Genomic DNA, 23,279 nt, shown 5'->3' on the forward strand with positions numbered 1-23,279 from the left:
GGTCCCAGGCATTAGGGAGCGGAAAAGGTCGCGGCGACGCGGGTCACGTGGTCCGGCAGTCACGTGCACCCGGGGGCTCCCGCTCCGCCGGGCCTGCAGTTCTGCGCGCCTGCGCAGTGCGGGCGCTGGGAGGGCTGCCGGCGCGGCAGTGCAGGCTGCAGGAAGCGGGAGGTTCGGGTACCGCTCCTTGTTTCTTACCTGCAGCCGGGTCGCGGAAGCTTGCGCGCTTGGCACGTGCCTCTTCTTTTCCGGCGGAGAGGTTAGTGCACTGCCTTTCCCTACCCAGCTTGTATGGGCGCTCACAGCGGTTCTCACCTTTGATCCCGGCCGCTCTGAACCGCTCGGGTCACAGGTTTCACCGGAACCGCTGCGGTGATCTTTGGTTGACTTAGCTGGCAGTAGAAAAGCACGCAATCCGTAAACACTTACTGAACCTTTTTTTGAGCCAGTGCATAGCGCTTACCGCAAAGATTAAAAAAAAGAAAAATGCGCTTAAGGAATTGGAAGGCATGCTCCCAAAGATTAGCGCGTTATCCGTTGAATCGTAATCTGGCTGATACTGTTTTCTTATTTGGTATTATTGTTAAGAAGTAGGAAATGTGCCCAGTAACTGAGTAGCTGCCTTGTATTTCATTTAGAAAACATGAATTAAATACCTACTGTATACTGGGCACTGTGATCACAGAAGACACAGCATGAAGGGAAGACAGATCTTATCCTCAAGAAGCTTACATTCTACGGAAGGGAGAGAGAAATCTATTCTTTCCTCTTCTGTTTTCTACTTTAGCTTTGTCACTATTTTTTTTTAATAATTTTTTTTTTTTTTTTTTAATAATCTCTACACCCAACATGGGGCTCAAGCTCACAGCCCGGAGATCAAGAGCCCCAGGCTCCACCGACTGAGCCAGCCAGGCGCCCCTACCTTTGTCACTACTTAACATATATTTTACTGACTTACCCGGTTTATGCTCTGTCATCTCCAATGTGATGTAAGTTTCAAAAGGTAGGGATTTTTGTCTGTTTTATTTTCATGTGTATTATCAGCAATTAGGACAAAATCTGGCACATGGTAGGAACTCAGTTCATCTTTGTTATATGAATTGACAAATTAGAAATACAAGGCATTCAAGTGATGTTCAGTGCAATGGAGAAATACACGGGGAGGAAGATAGTCAGTTGTGCATTTTAAATGAAGTGGTTTGAGAAGACTTCACTGGGTAGAAGTCTGTTGGAGCAAAGATCTGAAGGAGGTGAGGGAATGAGCCTTACAGATTCTTAGGAGAAGAGCATAAGGAACAGTCAGCACAAAAAGTACCCAAATCCATAGTGAATGGAGCAAAATGAGCAAGGCATAGAGCTGTAGGAGATGTTAAGGTGGAGATAAAGGGCAGAGAATGTAGGACCATGCATCCATTTTAAGGTCTTTGGCTTTTATTTCAAGTAAGATGAGAGGCCAGCATCACATTTGGTGCAAGAGGAAAGATGTGATCCGACATAGATCTTCAAAGGATTACTTTAGCTGCTGTGTTGAGAAGAATCTGTAGGAGGCGAAGAACAGAAACTGGGAGACCCGTTAGGTGGCTAGTACAATAATTATGGGAAAGACAGCAGCTTGGACCAGGGTGGTAGCAGTGTCAGTTGAGACCTGGTGCAAATAAAGCCAGTGGGATTTGCTGACCTATTGGGTATGGGGAATGAAGAGGCAAGGTGGATTGTAGGTTTTTGCCTTTAGCAAAGATGAGAATATAATTGCTATTTTGTGAATGGGGAAGACTGTGGGAAGAATAGCATTTGTGGGAAGATTTCAGAAGCTCAGTATTAGGCATGTTATGTTTTTCATGCATATCAGAGCAGTTTAGGAATAAATATTTGCTATTTATCAGAGTGACTTAGGGATAAATGTTTGCTATTCATCAATGTGTAGGTTGCATATAAGGAGCTGAGAATAGAGAAGGAAAGTGGCCCAAATACTGAGCTGTGGTGCTTTTGATTGTTGAGGGGATAGGAAAACACAAAAGAGATGGAAGGTACAACCAATGAGGTAGGAGGAAAATGGCCAGTATCGAATACCAGAAGCCAAATGAAGAAGGTGCTTCCAGGTGATCAACTAATCTGATGTTGCTGATAAGTCAGGTAAAATGAAGATGAGAAGTGACCATTGGACTTAGAAATATAGAGGTCATTGGTGGCCTTCACAAGTGGGTTTTGGCGAAGTGGTAGGGATGAAAGCCTGACTGAAGTGGATTCAAGAAAATCAGAGGAGTTAGAGACAGTTAATAAAACTCCTTTTTTTTTTTTTTAAAGATTTTATTTATTTATTTGAGAGAGAGAGAATGAGAGAGAGCGAGTACATGAGAGGGGGGAGGGTCAGAGGGAGAAGCAGACTCCCCGCTGAGCAGGGAGCCCGATGCGGGACTCGATCCAGGGACTCCAGGATCATGACCTGAGCCAAAGGCAGTCGCCCAACCAACTGAGCCACCCAGGCGCCCCAAAACTCCTTTTAAAGGAAAGGAACTGAGAGAAAAGGTATAGTGTATGGAAGGAAAGATGGGGTCAGGGGAGAGTTGTTTTTATAAGAGAGAGAGAAATTAAAGCATAGTCATATGCTAATAAGAATATGCTGGAAAGGGACACCTGAGTGGCTCAGTCAGTTAAGCATCTGACTCTTGGTTTCAGCTCAGGTCATGATCTCAGGATCCTGAGATCAAGCCCTGCATTGGGCTCTGTGCTCAGCGCAGAGTCTGCTTGACCCTCTCCCTCTTCACTTCCTCATGCTCTCTCTCTCTGGGATAAATAAATAAAATCTTTTTTAAAAATGCTGAAAAGGAGGAAAAATAAATAGCATGAAAGAGAAAAGAAGGGTTTAACCATTCCTACTAGAGGCAGGAAGGGATGAGACTTGGTGTGCACATGGAGGACCTGGTTCCAGATGAGACCACGGGCAGCTCATCTGTGGCAGCAGAAGGGAAGACAAAATACATGGGCACAGAAGTAGTAGCTGGGCAGGTGGATCATGGTGAGAGCTTGTGGAAATTCTCTTCTGATTGTCAACGAAAGAGGAAGCAAGATCGTTGTTAAGAATGAGAAAGGAAGAGGAGACATTGGAGGTATGAGGAGAGAGCACAGAGTAGACTCTGGTAGGGAAACAGGTTATGGTTGTTGAGCAGCATGAAAGGCGCTCCTGAAGAAAGTGGTCATGACTTTAAAGTGAGACCAGTTGGCATGGTTGGTTGGCTGGTTGTCTGTAGCCACGTTCAGAGGCAGGCACATATTAGGTGAGTTATATTTAATTTCGGTGGATGTGATGTGACATGGGCATGTGGAAGAGAGAGGATGCAAGGGATTTGAGGTCTATGGGGGAGAGAGAGAGAGATGGTAGACCACAGGATGTATACTGAGCGTGGCAAAAGTGAGGTGTAGGGAATGAGGGGTGCTAAAAGGGTGTTTGGATCATTAAGTTGTTAGGTCCTGTTGGGGTTGAAGAATTGCTGGAATTGAGGAAGAGGAATGAGTTTGAAACACCAGACATGGAGTTTGGAGTAGAATGCTTGAAACCGAGCATATGAGGTTGCAGTTGCTGATGATGCACAAAGCTTATGCAGAGCTTTCAGAGTAATTAACAATCTAATATACTTTTAACCTTTACGGTTAGTTTGTACAATTAAAATTTAACTTTCCTGAGATGTGCCCCAGTTTTTAACAAAACCTAAATTTTGTGTGTGTGTTGGACACCTTAAATGCTACATCTGTCTTTCTCTGCAAAGACAGAGAGAAAACACACCTCTTGTTTGTCCTGTCGCTTTTGCGTTCTTTGTCCTGGTGCTTTGTGTGGCCTCTGTGTGCAGGCAGTCTTTAGTTTCAAGGTAAGAATGTCCTAGAAGAGAATAGGAGAACCAGTGTATACAAATTTCTAAAATATTTTATAATTAGTTTCTTTAAAACCCACTGGTTCAACTGGCAAGGAATAGTACTAATTAAAGGTGAACTATAGCTAGCTAGTTGGACTAGAACTAAACACAGAATTCCAGTTTTTGAGATATTTTGAAAGCAGTAGCTTCTAAACATTGCTGTGACTCGCCCTGGTCTTCTTCCTTCTAGAGGTAGGTAATATAGCACAGTGGTTACTGTATCATCTTTGGAATTGGAAGAGCCTAGGTTGTAATTACGCTTGTATTTATTTTTTTAACCTCATTCTTTTACTAGACTTAGGTTAAGGTGTATTTGTTTTGCAAATGTTTTTACAGAAAGATGCTTATTACCTATGGTGAGCACTGTGAATTGTGTTAAGACTGATGAATCACAGACCTGTATCTCTGAAACAAATAATACATTATATGTTTAAAAAAAAAAAAAAAAGAAGATAGTAGGAAAGGAAAAATGAAGGGGGGGAATCGGAGGGGGAGATGAACCATGAGACACTATGGACTCTGAGAAACAAACTGAGGGTTCTAGAGGGGAGGGGGAGAAGAGGGTGGGTTACCCGGTGATGGGTATTAAGGAGGGCACGTTCTGCATGGAGCACTGGGTGTTATGCACAAACAATGAATCATGGAACACTACATTAAAAAAATAATAATAAATTAATTTAAAAAAATATGCTTATTACCTAGGAGAATATTGTGTATATTTGAAAACATGTAAAAACAAAAACACCTTGAACTTCTAATTCTTTTTCTTTTAGCTTGGGATGTGGTAATGTCAGCCAGACTGTTCAGAGCCCTGGCCGGATCTCACTGTATTTTATCAAAAGTATGTCAATGCCAAAAACTTGTTCATCGAACATTAAAACCACTTAAAGAATTTGAGACTACAACATGCAGCACCATGACGAGAAGTCAAAATTTGGATTTGTTCTTTCCTGGTACAGCAGCTGGTGGTTTGAGTAAGTCCCCGGTCCTGGAAATGAATCAGAAAATCTCAAATACAAGCATACTCTCTCCATTAAATGCTGTGCATTGCCAAGATGAAAGAGTACACCTTCCAACCAGGAAATCTTTTGGTACTCACAGGAAAGTGACTCACAAACCGAATCTATTAGGTTCTAAGTGGTTTATAAAAATATTAGAGCGGCATTACTCATCTCCATCAACAGAAACACTTGTTTCTAAACAAGACTTTCCGCAAATCAAGAGACCACTAAAAGCATCGAGGACCAGGCAGCCATCCAGGACCAACCTCCCAGTTCTGTCTGTGAATGAGGTAAAAATGTGTGGTGGGATGGGGCGCCTGGGTGGCTCAGTCGTTAAGCGTCTGCCTTCGGCTCAGGTCATGATCCCAGGGTCCTGGGATCGAGCCCCACATCGGGCTCGCTGCTCGGCGAGAAGCCTGCTTCTCCCTCTCCCACTCCCCCTGCTTGTGTTCCCTCTCTCGCTGTGTCTCTCTCTGTCAAATAAATAAAATATTAAAAAAAAAAAAAAAAAAGTGTGGTGGTGGCCCAAGGTGGGACTCGATTTCACAACCCTGAGATCATGACTTGAGCCAAAATCAAGAGTCAGACGCTTAACCGACTGAGCCACCCTAGTGCCCCAGGGAATCAACATCTTAGTTTTAAAAATCAATAGTATGTATAAAGAAAAAGTATAGGCAATTAAATATAAAAATATAGTTTATGAAAAGATTAGTTATTGACTTAAGGAAACTTTAAGGAAGAAGACTAGTATTAAGTCCAGTGTTGGAATCGTACTGTAAAAAACACCCATTTAAAAAAAATTCAAAGTAGGAATTCATCAAATTAAAAAAGTCATTTTTTAGTAGCTATACAGACAGGTAAGCACTCATTAGCCTGTGGTAACTGTATGGGATCGGGTAGTGAAATGATATGGCAAGGTACAATCAGAAAAGAGTGAGAGGTTTTTGCTTTTTTAGCCTTTGAGGGCTGAAGGGGGCTTTTTTATTCACTGTTAAGAGGTTTATGGGAGTTTCTCAGCTACATTGCATTTCCCTTCTAAATGATCAATACTATTTAAGGTCAAGATCAAGCCCTTTGCTAGCTTTTGTATCTTGCATAATACCTAGAACAGTGCCTTATACTTAATAAATGTTTATTAAATTGGAAAAGAGAGAAGAGAGGCAAAGGGATCTTTGATGTCCATGGTCATCAACATTAAAAATGGGAATGTAGAATGTTTAAAGCTTGATCAGGCCTTCTGACTCTATCAGAAAACAGGTTAGATTGTCTTAAAATCTTGATTCTGAGAAGTAGACCCTGAGCATGTTTAATTTGTGTTGTTTTGTTTTGTTTTTTTTCTTACTGCATAGTTGACTTCCTTCAGAAAGGTCTATACATCTTCACTATTGATCCTCAGGTGATGAAGTTAGGAATTGATTCACTCATTCATTTTTTTTTTTTTTAAGTAATCTCTACACCCAGTGTAGGGCTCAACCTCATGACCCTGAGATCAAGAGTCACATGTTCTTCCCACTGAGCCAGCCAGGAGCCCCTTGGAACATTATTTCTGATGATCGTACTTTTCATAGGCGGACACAGTCTTGAGGTGTGATGAGGTACTCTATCCCCAGGGCCAAAGACTGGCTTTTATCTGCCCCAGATGGAGGGCCACTCCTTTCCACATTCGCGTCATGGGGCTGGCAAACCCTTTGTGGCGGTATAGCCCTTTCTCCCCCTCTGGACTGAGACAGGAAGGACTCTGCTTTGTACCAGAGAGTAGGTGTGCTTTGTCTGGATCCCCACACAAGCTCCTGAGCTCGCCCTCTTCCTCTGCCACACAGCATGCTCCCAGAATTGACTGAATGAGGTTAATCACCCTCTCTACTGGAATCCAATCTTTACCTGGTGTCATTTGCAGAGATTAACCTACTAAGATACTCAACCCATGTGCCGTTGGCCCATAGTTTATCAGGGCAACAGTGCTTCCTGTTGGTGTGTCTCAGGAGGAGCCTGCTGGAGGATGACAGCCACTGTTCTGAGCAGCATGGGGATGGGCACGAAAGGGAAGACGCCAGGAGCCTGCTCGTGGTTTTCAGAGGAACACCCTACTGTGTACTGCAGAGTTAACTAGTGGGTTAGGAGTTGTCTGTCTGTTCTTGGGTGGGTTTTTTAGAAAGCATCAGAATGTACGACTCGTGGTAGAGCTAATACTGTTTTGTGTCCGGTACGGGTACGGGCACCCATGCTGTGTGCACTGTGTGTACAAAAGGCTTTCCCACCACGGGGGGTGGTCAGAAGTTTGAAAGGCAAAGCATCATACCGGTAATGTAAAATGTATTTGTGTTTTCTAACTTTTATCTGCAGTCTGTACATAACAGGGAAAACATGCATTTTTCTTTCCGCGATATAGAAGCAACATTACAGTAATGCATTAATTTTCTTCAGTACTAGAATGTGAATAAAAATAAACTTTCTTTTTCAAGAAAAGTGTTCCATCAGAGTGTGTGATACACTAAAACAAGAATCATATATAGATTTCTAGCCCCATCTGCTGGAACATGTTTTCTGTGGCCAGGAAAATGAAACACATATTGAAACACCGTGGCTTTCTTGGCTTTGGGTTTTAGGGTTTTGTTTTTGTTTTTTTAACATTTTAAAATAGAAAGGCCTAAACTTAGGTGTTAAATCCAGTAACTATTTTAGGTTAATTTGGCACAGTAATTCGTTTATTTAAGAATGAGTTGTTGATCCCTATCCTAAATCCTGAAATTTGCTCTCTCTACATATAGATATGTGATTCATTATAAAAACCCAGAAAAAGACATGTATAAAAACAAAAGCTTCTCACAATGTAACAATATCATTAACGGGGAAAAAAATGTGAACACAACACACTCCATGGGCCTCTCTTTCCCTTTACCAAATGGATTTGAGTACGGTCTTGAAACATAAAGGATATAAAGCTAAAAAAAAGATCTAACAAATCAAACTGAAGAACTTTGTGAATCATTTATTAATAGAAGAAGCCATCAGTTAAAGAGAGACTGAGATCCGAGATGCATAAGGAGGATACAGAAAGTGGAGTGGCAAGCCAGATAAGCTGTGTGACCCTGGCCAGAACTGTGAGCCAAACCAAACATGAGACAGTGAGAGAGGGAAAGGTGACAATCTTCAGAAAGTCTGCAAAAATCCTTGGAATGGCTAAGTAAAAACAGATTGTGTTTTAAGATTTTTTTTTTTTTTAAGATTTTTTTTATTTATTTGACAGAGAGAGACACAGAGAGAGAGGGAACACAAGCAGGGGGAGTGGGAGAGGGAGAAGCAGGCTTCCCAAGGAGCAGGGAGCCCAATGTGGGGCTCGATCCCAGGACCCTGGGACCATGACCCGAGCCGAAGGCAGACGCCTAACAACTAAGCCCCCCAGGCGCCCCTCAAGATTTATTTTTAATCTCTTTGGGACTCAGAATATATTTTCTCATGGAAGTAGTGACTGAATGCCTTGCCTTGTCCCATCCTTGAGAATGCAGAGTAGTATACCTTCTTAGCACGGACGAGTCTGGTCCGTAACAGATGATGGTGACAGGCAAGAGACAGCAGGGAGTGGGAGGGACTGGGTGCACTGGAGAACTGGGACCCCGTCCTCCACCTTAGTTGATCATTGCCAGATCTTGCACTTGATCAAAAGTTGGTAGAAATCTGGGTTTTGTGTGAAATCTCAATTTGTTGTTGACGATGAATTCAAATCTTAAAAAGACTAGATGGGTCACCTTTTGAGTTGGAGTTTACAATTCTGATTCTAGAGACAGTTGGCCTCCGCCACTTTCGGTACAGTTATGGAAAGATCATTCACTGGACTGGTTCTTGGACTGGGGCCCCCTTATCGCCTCATCTCTTTTTTTTTATTTTTTTTTAAAGGGGCCTTTTCTTTTTTTTAAGATTTTACTTATTTACTTGACAGAGAGCAAGAGCACAAGCAGGGAGAGCGGCAGGCAAAGGGCGAGGGAGAAGCAGCCCCCCCCCCCAAGCAAGGAGCCCTATTTGGGGTCTCGATCCCAGGACCCTGGGATCGTGACCTGAGCTGAAGGCAGACGCTTCACCAACTGAACCACCCAGGTGCCCCCAATTTTTTTTTTTTTAAATTTTTTTAAGTAGGCTCCACACTCAGCCTAGAGCCCAGTGTGGGGCTTGAACTCACAATGCTGAGATCAAGACCTGAGCTGAGATCAAGAGTCGGACGCTTAACCAACTGAGCCACCCAGGCACCCCTCTCCTCATCTCTTATCATTTTTGTGCTTCCTGCTCTTCTCCATCCAGCCCAGACTAAGCATGTCAACCGTAGTAATCACAGAAATAATTCTCACATCCAAACTAATATACTGTGATTTTGCTTGGCAAGCTTCAGTAAATTTGTTGGGTCTCCTGCAGACCGGAGCCTGCCCACTGTGGCCATACCTGATGCCCGTTACCAGGATTCCTCTCTTTCATCCAGCTTAATCACATGTCCTGTCAGCTCTTTCTAACTCCATGGACCCTTAAAAGAACAGATAGTGCTAGCATTCTAAACCTTTTTTTTTTTAAAGATTTTATTTATTTATTCATGAGAGACAGAGAGAGAGAGAGAGGCAGAGGGAGAAGCAGGCTCCCAAGGAGCAGGGAGCCCGATGCAGGACTCGATCCCAGGACCCTGAGATCACGACCTGAGCCGAAGGCAGACGCCCAACCATCTGAGCCACCCAGGCGCCCAGTGCTAGCATTCTAAACCTTAAGCACGTAATTGATTCCTCTGTAACTATACTATCTGTACTCTGGCTGTATGGATCCATATGATTTGTACGTCAGCATGTTCTTACCTTCAGAGTGACTCTGGGAATCAGCTTGTCAGATACCTACCTGCAAAAGGTGTCCTGCATTCATTTTTTTTTTTTTTTTAAAGATTTTATTTATTTATTTGAGAGAGAGAGAGAGTGAGAGAGAGAGCGCAAGAGGAGGTAGGGTTAGAGGGAGAAGCAGACTCCCCGCCAAGCAGGGAGCCCGATGTGGGACTCGATCCCGGGACTCCGGGATCATGACCTGAGCCGAAGGCAGTCGTTTAACCAACTGAGCCACCCAGGCGCCCTGTCCTGCATTCATTTATCCTCACATTCAACAGCAATTGCTGTTGGTCTGACTTTCCTTTTTTTTTTTCTTTTCTAATTAAGTTAAAATCATTTTGCTGATGAATGGATATTGGATTGATTTTAGGTTTTTCAGTTTGTGTGTATCCTCAGGTCCTCTGTTTATTCCTCTGCTACTTTTTTTTTTTTTTTTAAAGATTTTATTTATTTGACAGAGAGAGACACAGTGAGAGAGGGAACACAAGCAGGGGGAGTGGGAGTGGGAGAAGCAGGCTTCCCGCGGAGCAGGGAGCCCAATGCGGGGCTCGATCCCAGGACCCTGAGATCACGACCCGAGCCGAAGGCAGACGCCCAACGACTGAGCCACCCAGGCGCCCCCCTCTGCTACTTTTTAAACCACACATTAAAACGGCATAACCGATTTAAGGAAAAGGCAAAGCAGAGTTAGGCCAATTCCTGAGATAGGGCCAGGAGTTAGATAACAAATGTGGGAGAGGGGAAGGAATTAATATATAATATACGACTTTTCTGAAACTTTGTACTAGGAATGTAACAGAAAGGGAAAGGGCTTAGTGTTGAGATGAGTAACTCCTAGGAGTAAATTTTGATTCAGTGACTCATAAAGCTCTTTTAACTGGTGGTGGGCCAAAGCAGCATATGTATCAAATAAGCATAGAATGACCCACGTTCTGATTGGAAATATAAATTATGAACATATGAAAATTCGGATGTAAATTACTTGATAAACTTTTTCACCTCTCATAAACTTTCATGGTTTAAGCATACCCGTACATGCAATAGTAATAATTATAATCTCACAAATATTGACCATTTGTGCTAGCCATGATTCTGAGCAATTGACATTCATCTGCTTGTTTAAACTTCACAACAATCCTATAAGGTATTTTGTCCTTCTGATTTTTTTCTTAAAAACCATTCAGATTCTGCACTGAACTCATGAAGCCTTTGCCAGTAGCTTTGAACTCAGTGGACTTCATCCCCTAGTAAGAAATATATTTTACATCATATGAACTTAGACATGCGTAAGTGACCAAAAAAAACTTCATGAAATAACATTTACCTGTACTGTGAATGATGTACTATAATATTTTCTATTTTGTTGTATTTAATTCTTTCTAAAAGCTGGTTTGGGCCAAGTAAATCGGTAGCAGGCCTCACTGATGGGTTGTGACTGACAGTGTGACGAAAGCACTGTGCTGTGCCGTGTCCCTTACTGTCTGTGTGCTGCGCACACACACGCACACACAACCCAGATGGACACGTGTGTACACAGACGAGACTCCATGCACGAGCGAAACCCAGACACATCCTCAGATAAAGGCAACTTTTTGTTGAGTAGTAACCGGAGTAAAAGTTCTGTACTTCCTTTGTAGGTTTAAAGTAATCTCTGCGGTACAGGGCTAGTGACATATTATCAAATGGCCTCAAATAGTAATGTTGCTGTGAAAAAGTCATGGAAACGCAGGTTTGGAGAGACTGTAAATATCATTCCACCCAGGGCCATATGATGCCTTAATCCTCTCCGTATCTTTTGTTCGATCTGCGCTTGCAACACCACACTCGGAGAGCAGCTCTCTTTTCTGGACAGCCCATTACATCTTTTTGGTGGCTGGTAGGAGAAAGTCCTTTCACAGATTGGGCTGAAATCCATCTCCCTGTTCCTTCTTTCTCTTCACCCTTATCATATCCCTTGTATGAATCTTTGAGACGTTTAATGAAAACTCTCAAGAGCTTGCTTTGCAATATGGAGTCCTGGAAGGTGATAGCCGTCAGACATTTTAACCTCTTGGTAACCCATGTCATGCTAATCTCGCCAAAACAGGACCTGATGCACTGCACAGCGTTTGCAACTGCAGATGAATATCATCTCGGGACTCTCTCTCAGGATCTGGCCTCCTATGGATATGTTGAAGTAACAAGCTTGCCTAGAGGTACATCTTCTTGAACCTGGGGCCAGTATGGTAAAATATATTAGAAAAGAATTTTCCTATGATATGCCTTAAATATGCATTTGTTTACCTTCCATTTTCTACTTAAAAGATTATATCAGGGGCACCTGGGTGGCACACTTGGTTAAGCATCCAGCTCTTGGTTTCTGCTCAGGTCATGATCAGGGTCGTGAGATCGAGCCCCGTATTGCACTCCATGCTCAATGGGGAGTCTGCTTGGGACTCTCTCCCTCTCCCTCTGTACCCCCCCACCCACCGCACGCTCTCATGTGTGTGCTCTCTCTCTAAAATCAATCTTTAAAAAAAAATAAAGGATTGTATCACAAAAATGATGTTGAGTCTTCTTATACAAATGGCAAAGATAAGAAATTAAAATGTATTTACAGAGAACTTAGCTCTCAGATTAAAATCAGTATGGTTTATTAAGCTTTATTTGTAGGATCACTGTGACTTGGGATGATCAAAGGCTGTGACACTTCATTTCTGTTGCATTAAAAAGTTGTTTTAGTGTTATAGAAGAACCATGCAATTAATAGAAATGCAGGGAGAGCCTTTTTAGAAAAATTTACCAGTACAATCCAATACTTTAAAACTAACAAAATTAACGAAAAGAGAAATATAAGGAATGTCGAAAAAGAGAATTAAAATAAACTTAACAGGATTTTAGGATAGTATCAGGAAGGAGTCTTGAAAAAAATAGCCTATTTTATATTAAAGACTAGGTAACTTGGAACACTGTGATGGAGATTCATGAATTTACCACAAAGTAGCAAAAATAGCAGGTTGAAAACCTCCGTGCTACATAGAAAATTTTTCAGAGTCATTGACCCCATAAGAAACACTTGAAATGTCATTGTGCTCTTTCAGCTTTGGTGATCGGAACAGACTCTTTGTGCTATTTGATGGTAGAAACAAGCATAATTGACTGAGAAAAACAGAGCTATGTCCAGAACCATGAAGATAATAAATTTTCCAGGTGTATCCTTGACTGATTTCAAAGGCTGTCAGCAGGGTGACCCTGTGCATTACAGCCTGGCTAGCTTCTAGTCCCAGGCCCGCTGCCCTGGGTCTTTTCCATGTCATTTATGTTGCTCTTGGCTGCGTAGGTGAACTTTGCTCTCTGTAGGATGTCGTGCTTAGGGAAGTTAGAGCTCACCCCAAAAAGGTAGTGTAGGATTTGGTTTTTATCTGAACGCCCCATTCCCCAGCCTCTACTAGGAACTCTGAAATTTTGTTGGTCCTAATTTTAGGTTTAGGTAGTTTTAGGTTTTGCATATTAACATTAATATATTTGTTAGTTGACATATTCGTGTATATTTATAATTTATGTTACAGAATATTTTATACTTACAACAAATATTCACTATGCTAATATATAAAGCAACTACTTACTGATGAATATATGTATATTAATATATATTTAATAATATGTAAAAGGTTACAAATATTTAAATAGTTATAGGTGACTACAGTGTTGTTTCTCATGAATAGCTTTGAACTCAGATATGTTTTGAAATGGTCAATATCTTTGTTTCTGTATATTTTCTGTTGTCTCACACTATATATAATATAAAATTCATCAAAATGAAAACTTTGAGAATATTAAAATTATGTTAGCAAAATGATATTTAAAGGAAGAGAATTTTGTAGAGAGTTTAATTCTTGAATCTTAGTTATATTAAAACTAAGACTTTAATCATCATTAACTGGACTAGTGATTACTGAATGAAAATGGGTGTCAGTGAGTGGTTTTAAGTAGTACTAATAATAGTGTCACAGGTGTTCCAGTGTTTTATGAAAGTACTTTCTTATAGTCTTTTCATTTTCATATGTTAAATGCTTTCAGAAACCTAAAAACGGACAGAATGTTACAGAGCACTTAATGGTATATGAAGGAATGATCATAAGGATTTTATTAAAAGCTCATAGGTGACTTGTAAACCTGGAGTCACTTTATGATGGTAGCTTTTCATGCCTTTATTTTAAATCACAGATGCAGCAAATATTTTGGTGATGGGTGTGGAACACTCTGCTAAAGAAGGTGATCCTGGAACAATATTCTTCTTCAGGTAAGACAAGAGAGCAACCCTACTGGGAAATGGGACTGTGGTCAGATAATGTGGTCTTTTTTTTTTTTCTCTCTCCAAGGGGTAGAACCACAGATGGTTTATTTTTATCTTTCTGCATTTTGCACCTTTTCTACATTGTAATTTTTTTCTTTCTCAAATTTTTATTTAAATTCTAACTAATAACATATAGTGTGATATTGGTTTTAGGAATAGAATTTGGTGATTCCTCACTTATATATATATAACACCCAGTGCTCATCATAACAAGTGCCCTCCTTAATACACATCACCCGTCTAGCCCATCCCCTCACCCACCTCCCATCAACCCTCTGTTTGTTCTCTATTGTTAAGAGTCGCATATGGTTTGTTTCCATCTCTCTCTCTCTTTTCCCTCCCTTCCCATATGTTCATCTGTTTTGTTTCTTAAATTCCACATGTGAGTGAGATCATACAGTATTTGTCTTTCTTTGACTGACTTATTTCACTTAGCGTAATGCTCCATCCACGTTGATGCAAATGGCAAGATTTCATTCTTTTGATGGCTGAGTAATATTCCATTCTATATATACACCACTTCTTCTTTATCCATTCATCTGTTGATGGACCTCTGGGCTCTTTCCATAGTTTGGCTATTATTGATACTGCTGTTATATGTATCGGGGTGCATGTGGCCCTTCGGATCTGTATTTTTGTGTCCTTTGGGTAAATACCTAGTAATGCAGTTGCTGGATCATAGGGTAGTTCTGTTCTCAACTTTTTGAGAAAACTTTATACAGTTTTCCAGAGTGACTATGCCAGTTTGAATTCCCACCAACAAGATGGTTCCCCTTTCTCCGCATCCTCGCCAACATCTGTTGTTTTATGTGTTGCTAATTTTATCCATTCTGACACGTGTGAGGTGGTATCTCATCATGATTTTGATTTGTATTTCTCTGATGCTGAGTGATGTTGAGCATCCTTTCATGTGCCTGTTAGCCATCTGTGTGTGTTCTTTGGAGAAGTGTCTTTTCATGTCTTCTGCCCATTTCTTAACCGGAATTATTTGTTTTTTGGGTGTTGAGTTTGGTAAGTTTTTCATAGATTTTGGATACTAACCCTTTATCTGATACGTCATTTGCAGATATCTTCTCCCATTCCATAGGCTGCCTTTCAGTTTTGTTGATTGTTCCTTCACTGTGCAGAAGCTTTTTATCTTGATGAAGTCCCAATGGTTCTTTTTTGCTTTTGTTGCCCTTGCCTCCAGTGATATGTCTAGTAAGAAGTTACTACAGCCTAAGTCAAAGAGGTTGCTGCCTGTGTTCTCCTCTAGGATTTTGATGGTTTCCTGTCTCACATTTAGGTCTTCCACCCATTTTGAATTTATTTATGTGTATGGTGTAAGAAAGTGGTCCAGTTCCATTCTTCTGCATGTTGCTGTCCAGATAACATGTTCCTTAAACTTGAAGGTGTACCTCCTCCCTTAATAGTAAATATGTCCAAAGTTTACTTATGATTTAAATTTCTCCTTTGATTCTTATTTGATCTAGGAGACTTTGTCAGTTTTAGGAATTTTCTGGTAAATCCTGATAAAACAAATAATTTTTAAAACAAATAATTTTTCCATGGCTTGCCTTTATTTATAAATCTGGATTTTTGTTTCCTGAGAGTATGTAAAGCATCCTATTTTCCATTCATCTTCAGGGCTCCCTACCAGATTCATGCTACCACCCTGCTGTCTTTTCTTCCTTTTTTTCTCCTTTTGTAACTCTTTTGCTTTAGTTTTAGACCACCTTACCTCTCCAGAGACATCAGACTAGAACCCTGAGTCACATATACTTACTCCTTTTCGTTAAAGGTTGTTTTAACACCAAATACTCCCGAGTGGCTGAGTGAGAATGGTTATGATAATAGAAACCACTTAAAATAATTTCATCTTGTCCTCACAGCTCTTGAGGAGCCCTATTATTCCCATTTTGCAGCTGGGGAAACTCAGGGTGAGAGAGATTAAGGGAATTGCCCACAGTCGTGGGATTGTTCTATGACAGAACAGAAACACACGGAGTGTCTATAAGAACCCAAACTTTGATAAGATCTTTGTGATAACAGTGCTTATGGTTGATGATAACTGGAAGCTGCAGCTTGGTTCCTGTCAATGCCTTACCTTCCTTTTGACATAACTTTGGAGATAATCAAGAGTTCAACACGTGGCCCAAGTAGAATAGTGCCCTCTTTGGATTTGAGGAATTTGGATTTCCGAGGGCCTTTAGATGAACACCATCCAGTAGAAATACAATGCCTGCCTCATATGTAATAATACATATTCTAGTAGCCACATTTTTAAAAGTTAAAAAAAAAAGGTTTAATTTTAAACACCAATAATAATATATGTCGCCTGAAATGAATTTTAATAATGTGTTTTATTTAACCCAACATATCCACAATGCTATCATTTCAACATTCAATCAGTCAGTAATTAATTGGATTTTTCCACTGTTCTTTTCACACTGAGTCTTTGAAACTCGCTGCGTGGTTTCCATTGCCAGCATCACTCGGCGTGGACTGGGCACATTTCTTTTTTTTTTTTTTTTTTTTTTTAAAGATTTTATTTATTTATTTGAGAGAGAGAGAATGAGAGACAGAGAGCATGAGAGGGAGGAGGGTCAGAGGGAGAAGCATACTTCCTGCCGAGCAGGGAGCCCGATGCGGGACTCAATCCCAGGACTCCAGGATCATGACCTGAGCCGAAGGCAGTCGCTTAACCAACTGAGCCACCCAGGCACCCCGGACTGGGCACATTTCAAGGGCTCCGTAGCCCACGTGGCCTCCGAGTGCCACGCCGCAAAGCCCACCTTCCTGAAAGGAGAGGGGCATGACCCCAAGACCTCCCATCTGCCCACAAGTGGTACTCTGAAGGAATACCCCTCTTGCTGTGGCTTTCGATACTAATCCCATCCACCCCCTAGACCCTCCACGGGTGGGTTACCACAGCCAGCTGCCTGGTCCCCCTGCCTCTCTTCTCACCCGCTGCCAGTCTCTTTCCCTGTCACAGAAAGCAGCAGTGTTCAGCGGGCGCTTCTGATCCCTACACTCTCCTGCTTAAAATTCCGTGGAACTTGACCCAACTCCTTGTCCCTGCCTCTGGCCTGATCGCCTACTGCTTGCTCACATCCACAGCCTTGCAGACAACTAGCTGTCTATTCCGAGATGCAGCCGTGCTCCCTCACACCTTCTCTCTGAGCCCAGGGCGTTCCCTCTACCCTGTTGCCACCTCCTGTTTTCTCCTTTGGCTTAGCCCTACGTGGGAACGGGGCCTCCTGCGGACATCCTAGAGGACATTCTGCGTGACTCTCCAAGCACTCACCACTCTACCCGCAATTGGAGGTCTGTCTGTCAGTCTTTTCTAAATCAGGAGTTCCTCCAGGATAGGAACTAGGCCATACTCACCTTTGTATCCCATGCAAAGTGCTGACCCACGCATATGCTAATAAGCACCGTGCTTAAGAAAGGTTTGAATGATGGGGACCACCGAATTTTTACCTTTCCTTCCTCCAGTGCAATAACCCAGAGCCGTAACTTCTCTCTCTCTCTCTCTGTTTTTTTTGTTTTGTTTTGTTTTGTTTCTAATTTGCCACCAAAAAAAAAGCTCAGCATGTCAAACATGTCATTCAGAGGCCTCCTCTGTCTTCATCGTACTGCTCCAAGCACTGTAAGGATGGGCGGCATTATTCCATGGGTGCTTTTAGCCGTCTTTGGCTTTAATTTATCTCCGTCTCTTTATTCCACAACTATTAAAAGCATGATCCTTTATTCTTTTCCTATAGCAGAATCTGCCTAATGAGAGCTAAGACGGGTCCCAAAATTTTCCTTATTCTGTACATCAGAATTGAACCAGGTATGAAACAGTCTAGATACGTGAAGTTATATAGTATTACAATTATATTTATTCTGCAAGCCATGTGAGAAATCGTGAATTTGGGGGAGCTCAGGTTTTATCAAGAGTTCAATAATAGCTCTTGTTTTAGCAACTCCATCTAGGAACCATAATGGCAAATAAGTAATAAATCACATTTTAAAAAATTGCCTTCTGGATATATTCTAGAAGTTACCTAAGCATGACTTTATGTATAGCCCTAAAGAATATACTTCCAGCATTAACTTAGTTGGTTCTTTTATTCTTTTAAATCAGAGAAGGAGCTGCTGTGTTCTGGAATGTGAAAGACAAAACTGTAAGTATACATAAAGTATAAACGTGTAAAAATTTAGTTTTCTGAGAAAAAAAGTATTAATTATCACTCAATAATCTGAGCCACTAGAAGATAAATTAACAGATAATCCACAACTTACTTGCTCTGTATTATGTGATATTTATCCTAGCACTCCTGTCTTCTAAAATGATTGTATTTTGGGGCACCTGCGTGGCTCAGTCAGTTAAGCATCTGCCTTGCTCAGGTCAGGATCCTGGAGTTCCAGGATCCGTGCTCAGCAGGGAGTCTGCTTCTCCCTCCCCCTGTGCCCTCCCCACCACTTGTGTGCTTGCATGCGTGTGCACTCTCTCTCTCTCAAATAAATAAAAAAAAAGAATTCAGGAGAACAGAGAGAAATTGTCACTTTTTATACCTTGATATCATTTAAATTTTTACAGTTTTGTAACTTACATATTTTTTTAAAAGATTTAAAGGCTACAAACCATAATGTTACTAGTTGGTTTTCTTTGGGTTGTGGAATAGGATAATTTTATTTTCTTCTTTATGCTAATCTGTGTTTTCTAAATATAAAAACTATATATTCTCCTGGTGAGTTTAATATCACAAAGAATTTGCCTTTTCCTTAAAAACTAAACAGAAGAGCTTTGCACAGTGACAGGATCGTAGCCAGTGAGGTTTCTCCGAGGCACGAGTATTGCTAATTTAAAACTAAGCAGGAGAAACGTCCTCAAATGTAATGAAAAATGTTACAAGCGTTAACCCTGTTACCATAGTTCTATACTGAGAGAGTCCGTATAATTCTGGGTTTTCTTCCTTCTCTTCCAGATGAAGCATGTGATGCAAGTCTTAGAAAAGCATGAAATCCAGCCCTACGAAATCGCCCTGGTGCACTGGGAAAATGAAGAGCTTAATTACGTAAAAACAGAGTAAGCAGCATTTTATCAAGTTTACAAAAAGGGCATCAAGCAGTGGAGGCGGTAAACAGCTTATGCACCTGGAGACTAATTTTAAGACAAAAGTTATTGGTACAAATCTAAAGCCTAAACAATATAATAAATATTAGTAGGTAAACATAATTATTTCAACTTGTCAGGCTACCCATAAATTAAAATAAATAGATAGTATAACCCCAAAATGCTAAGTGTCCTAAGGAGCCTGAATCAGTAAAATGATCTGCCTTCATCAGAATGAACCTAGCAAGTTACTCTAGTAAAGGTTTCTCATAAGTAAGTCCATTTTTCCCCTGTTGATTTTGAGTATGGGTGAGGGTGTGATCTAGGAGAACCACTCGTAGAAGTGGGGGTGCCTGCAGGAAGTGGGGGCCTTACATAGCATTCCCAGGGAAGGTGTGTGGGGGCAGCATCCCAGCTGGTTTTCTTGTCTCAGCAAGCAGGGGAAAATGAAGAGAGGTGGCAGTGCGAACAGGATAGAAAGGCCTTTTTCCTTGGGGAGTTACCTGTCTAGTGGAATGCGGAAAAAGAATGGTTTGTATTCAAGGAAGTGATGAAAGCAGAGCTTTAGGAGAATTTGGAAGTGACAGCAGCTGTAGAAAGACAAGGTGGGGTCAGAGCTAAGTAATAACAGGCAACAGAGGTAAACTACTTGCCCTGGGCCAGGCACTGTCCTAGGTGCTCTCCAGGCAGCCTTTCATTTAGTCCTGACAAAAAGCCCTACAAATGGCGTGAACCAGCTTTCGAACAAGGTTCGGAGATGTGTCGTCCTCCCTAAGGGCACCTGACCAGTGAGTGAGGGCCTGGGCCCAGAGTGGATGCACTTGAAAGTGAGGATGTGAACCTGAGAGACACAACAGAGGAAGAGCTAATAGAATATTATTAATTTTCGGGGCGCCTGGGTGGCTCAGTCTGTTGAGCGGCTGCCTTCGGCTCAGGTCATGATCCCAGGGTCCTGGGATCGAGCCCCACATCAGGCTCCCTGCTCTGCGGGAAGCCTGCTTCTCCCTCTCTCTCCCTCTGCTTGTGCTCTCTCTGCCAAATAAATAAAATCTTAAAAAAAAAAATATCTATGGAATGGGGCACCTGGGTGGCTCAGGTCATGATCCCAGAGTCCTGGGATCGAGCCCCGTATGGAGCCCCGTATCAATCCCCATATCGAGCCCTGTATTGGGCTCCCTACTCAGCAGGACGTCTGCTTCTCCCTCTCCCACTCCCCCTGCTTGTGTTCCTGCTCTTGCTAACTCTCTCTGTCAAATAAATAAATAAAATCTTAAAAAAAAAAAAAGAAAAAGAAATGGGTCCTATAACCAAACTATGAGAATTTCTGCTCTATTAAAAAAAAAAAAAAAGAATTTTATTAATTTTCTTATTAAGCACTTGGCCTTGTGGTTATGCTTCCCATGAACTTCCCTTCTGTGCTCTGTTTCCAGATCAGACTGTTCCAAGGCACCCACAGACACGCACGCACGCACGCTCATTATCTTACACTCTGTGGAGGAGTAAAGTGCCCAACTGGGGTCTCTTTGGACCCCAGAGCCCATGTTTGGTTTCACCAGAAAGCCCATCACAGCGCCACCGCTGTGGCTGTTCCATGAGTCCTGCCGGGGGTCCCAGCTGTTGGCTGCCTCAGGCGACTCTGTGGTGTCGGCCAGGCTCCTTCATTAAAGCATCCTGTCACCTCTGCTCTGTCTTGTCTTTTCTTTTTCCTTCCGCCTGAGGTTGTCAGCACATTCTGCCTCACTGCCTCCCATTGGGTCCACCGCTTTGCCCATCTCTTGCCTCACATCTTCTGTGACGGTTTACCCTATATGTTTCCTATTTGCCTGTGACATTTATGTTCCCAAGTTCCCGCCCTTTCCCTGTCTCCCAGTCCTCCCAAAGCCCTCACACGTGCCCCTCACTGTTTCACCATTTCCCCACCTCCCTCCCCGCTCCCACCGTGTCAGTGTGACTTTGGATATCTAGACACTGTGTAGATAGCTTTATATTCAGCATTTGATCCGTTAGCAATTTATTGTGGTCATTTTTCCTTTCTACGAAATATCAAAACACGCCTGTTCATTTTTGCTGTGTGGATTTCCTATAAATGAACCATTCTCCTATTGAACATTTAGTTTCTTTCCTGATTTTTTACTGTTAAACATTTGACCATAAAAAAGTTTTCCTACACAGATCTTTCTTTGCGTCTTTGATTATTTCCTTAGGATAAATTCCTAAAAGTGGAAGTACTCAGATCAAAGGGTATAAGAACATTTATAAGACTCGGTACAAATTGCCAAAATGACCTTTAGAAAGAGTGTAAGGTGACTACTTATAGAAATATAGAAATGTATAAAAGAAAAAAAATTTTTTAAAGAAAAAATAAAGTACTTTTTAAGATTTAGAAGATAATTTTTTTTTTCCTTTTCACAGGGGACAGTCGAAACTTCACAGAGGGGAAATCAGATTAAATTCAGAGCTGGATATAGATGACGCCATTCTAGAGAAATTTGCTTTCTCGAATGCGCTTTGCCTTTCAGGTAAGTTAATGCTACTTATCAGAGAAAAGTGTTACATAGTTTTCATTTCATCGGGGAAGTTTAAGCATTCAGTAAAGATTTAGGCATGTTTTCACAGATTACTCAGCAAAGCCTTAACATTTCTTTTCTTTCCAAGAGAAAAAAACATACAGAGAATAAAGTAGAGTTGTCTGTGCTCAAACTGTTCATTCTTTATTAACTGTATGGATAAAGCTTACCCTCTCCAAAAATATTTTTTGTACTATTGTTATCCCCTTTGTTTTCCTCTCCTCTTCTGTGTGGTGGTGGCTCTCGGGTTGTCTCTAATCCAGGCAGAGAAAGCCCAGTGTGACTGGGCGCAGGCCTCTGGGGAGAAGCGCACACCGGTTCCTCCCAGCGATGGGTCAGAGATCCATGCGCTGAATAAAACTGCAGACGTTCTCTAAGAATTGTATGGCCCTCTCCTACACTCAGCTGCGGCTGACGTGGCCTTGTCCACACCACTCCAGGAGGCTTCGGGGACTCGTGAGCTTTACACACAGCCCTGAGGAGAGTAAGGAGTAGGAGGGAAGGCGGGGAAGGCCTGGTTCCTGCCCTGTCCACAGAGCCACGCTTCCCTTCAGGGTGTACCTTATCCTCTCTGGGTTTCTGAGATGCAGCATCAGAAAATCAGGAATTCTACCAAATAGTGCTTTGGTCTGCCAGCAGGGCTTCCTCCCTCTTTTTCACTTTAGTGCTATCCTTGATAATGATAATGAACTATTCTTAAGTTACACTTGCACATTGTTAGCACATTTGCTTCTTAAACTCTTGTTGAAATGGTGGTGAAGGTACCGGGCAATTAATTATGCATTCTGTGTAAACATGAATATGATGATGAAAAAATGTTCCATTGTTATTCATTTTCTTCCCCCAGTGAAACTGGCTATTTGGGAGGCATCACTGGATAAATTTGTTGAGTCTATTCAGTCAATTCCAGAGGTAATTATACCAATTTTATGCTTGTTTTCAAGGATTGATTTCTATTTGGGAAAAATACTATTTTCCCACCCTAACAATATACTTAGGAGTGCAGTAAAGTAGTAATAAATGCTAGAAAAGCTACACTGAATTTAAGCAAAAACAGAACATTCATTATATCTAAAATTAAAAATTTTAGATATATATATTTTTTTACTTTTGAAAACTTAGAATTCTAATTACTTTCTTCTGGTGGTGTAATATTTTTAACATAACTATCTTTTTTTAAAAAGTGAGCTATTTCCTCTCTAAGGAAGAGGATTATGACCAGTCTCCTTGATTGAAAAGTATTTTGCTGAATTATGAGACAAATAGTGGCTTGAAAAGTACATATTAAGTTATATCAGAATACACCAAAACTCAGGTTTACTGTAATTTTGTTTTTACTGTGAAAGAATGACGGAGTTATACTTGGGAAAAGAGGCCCTGCTTTTTCAGTAAGAGATTAGGAATGTAGATCCTAGAAAATGCTATTGAGAAGGGAAATGGAACAAGGGAATATACAATTTCTACCTAATAAGATGTTGAAATTTCAAAGAGAAATGACTGAGAGACATCAGCCAAGAGATGTATTTACATCTGC

The 23,279-nt window shown here is 41.4% G+C and overlaps 1 protein-coding gene and 1 pseudogene across 6 annotated transcripts in view; both read left to right on the forward strand.

Moving 5' to 3' along the window:
• The first annotated feature begins 36 nt into the window (after positions 1-36).
• The window catches only part of RMND1 (required for meiotic nuclear division 1 homolog), a 42,125-nt gene continuing 18,882 nt past the window's right edge, over positions 37-23,279 (forward strand). Inside the window, exons 1-9 of one of the 6 annotated variants that reach the window (XM_078054570.1) lie at positions 45-259; positions 862-1,003; positions 4,682-5,199; positions 11,846-11,954; positions 13,966-14,041; positions 18,207-18,246; positions 19,051-19,151; positions 21,591-21,697; positions 22,593-22,657. In XM_078054570.1, the coding sequence (XP_077910696.1) occupies positions 4,696-5,199; positions 11,846-11,954; positions 13,966-14,041; positions 18,207-18,246; positions 19,051-19,151; positions 21,591-21,697; positions 22,593-22,657 (1,002 nt within the window). In that variant the 5' untranslated portion in view covers positions 45-259; positions 862-1,003; positions 4,682-4,695. Of the gene's footprint in view, positions 260-861; positions 1,004-4,681; positions 5,200-11,845; positions 11,955-13,965; positions 14,042-18,206; positions 18,247-19,050; positions 19,152-21,590; positions 21,698-22,592; positions 22,658-23,279 lie in introns of all 6 variants that reach the window. The other 5 variants (XM_078054572.1, XM_078054571.1, XM_078054573.1 and 2 more) reach the window with 5 other exon arrangements.
• LOC118523417 (U4 spliceosomal RNA) lies at positions 18,866-18,998 on the forward strand (annotated as a pseudogene).

Source organism: Halichoerus grypus, chromosome 9 (genome assembly GCF_964656455.1).
Source record: "Halichoerus grypus chromosome 9, mHalGry1.hap1.1, whole genome shotgun sequence".
Classification (NCBI taxonomy): Eukaryota; Metazoa; Chordata; class Mammalia; order Carnivora; family Phocidae; genus Halichoerus; species Halichoerus grypus.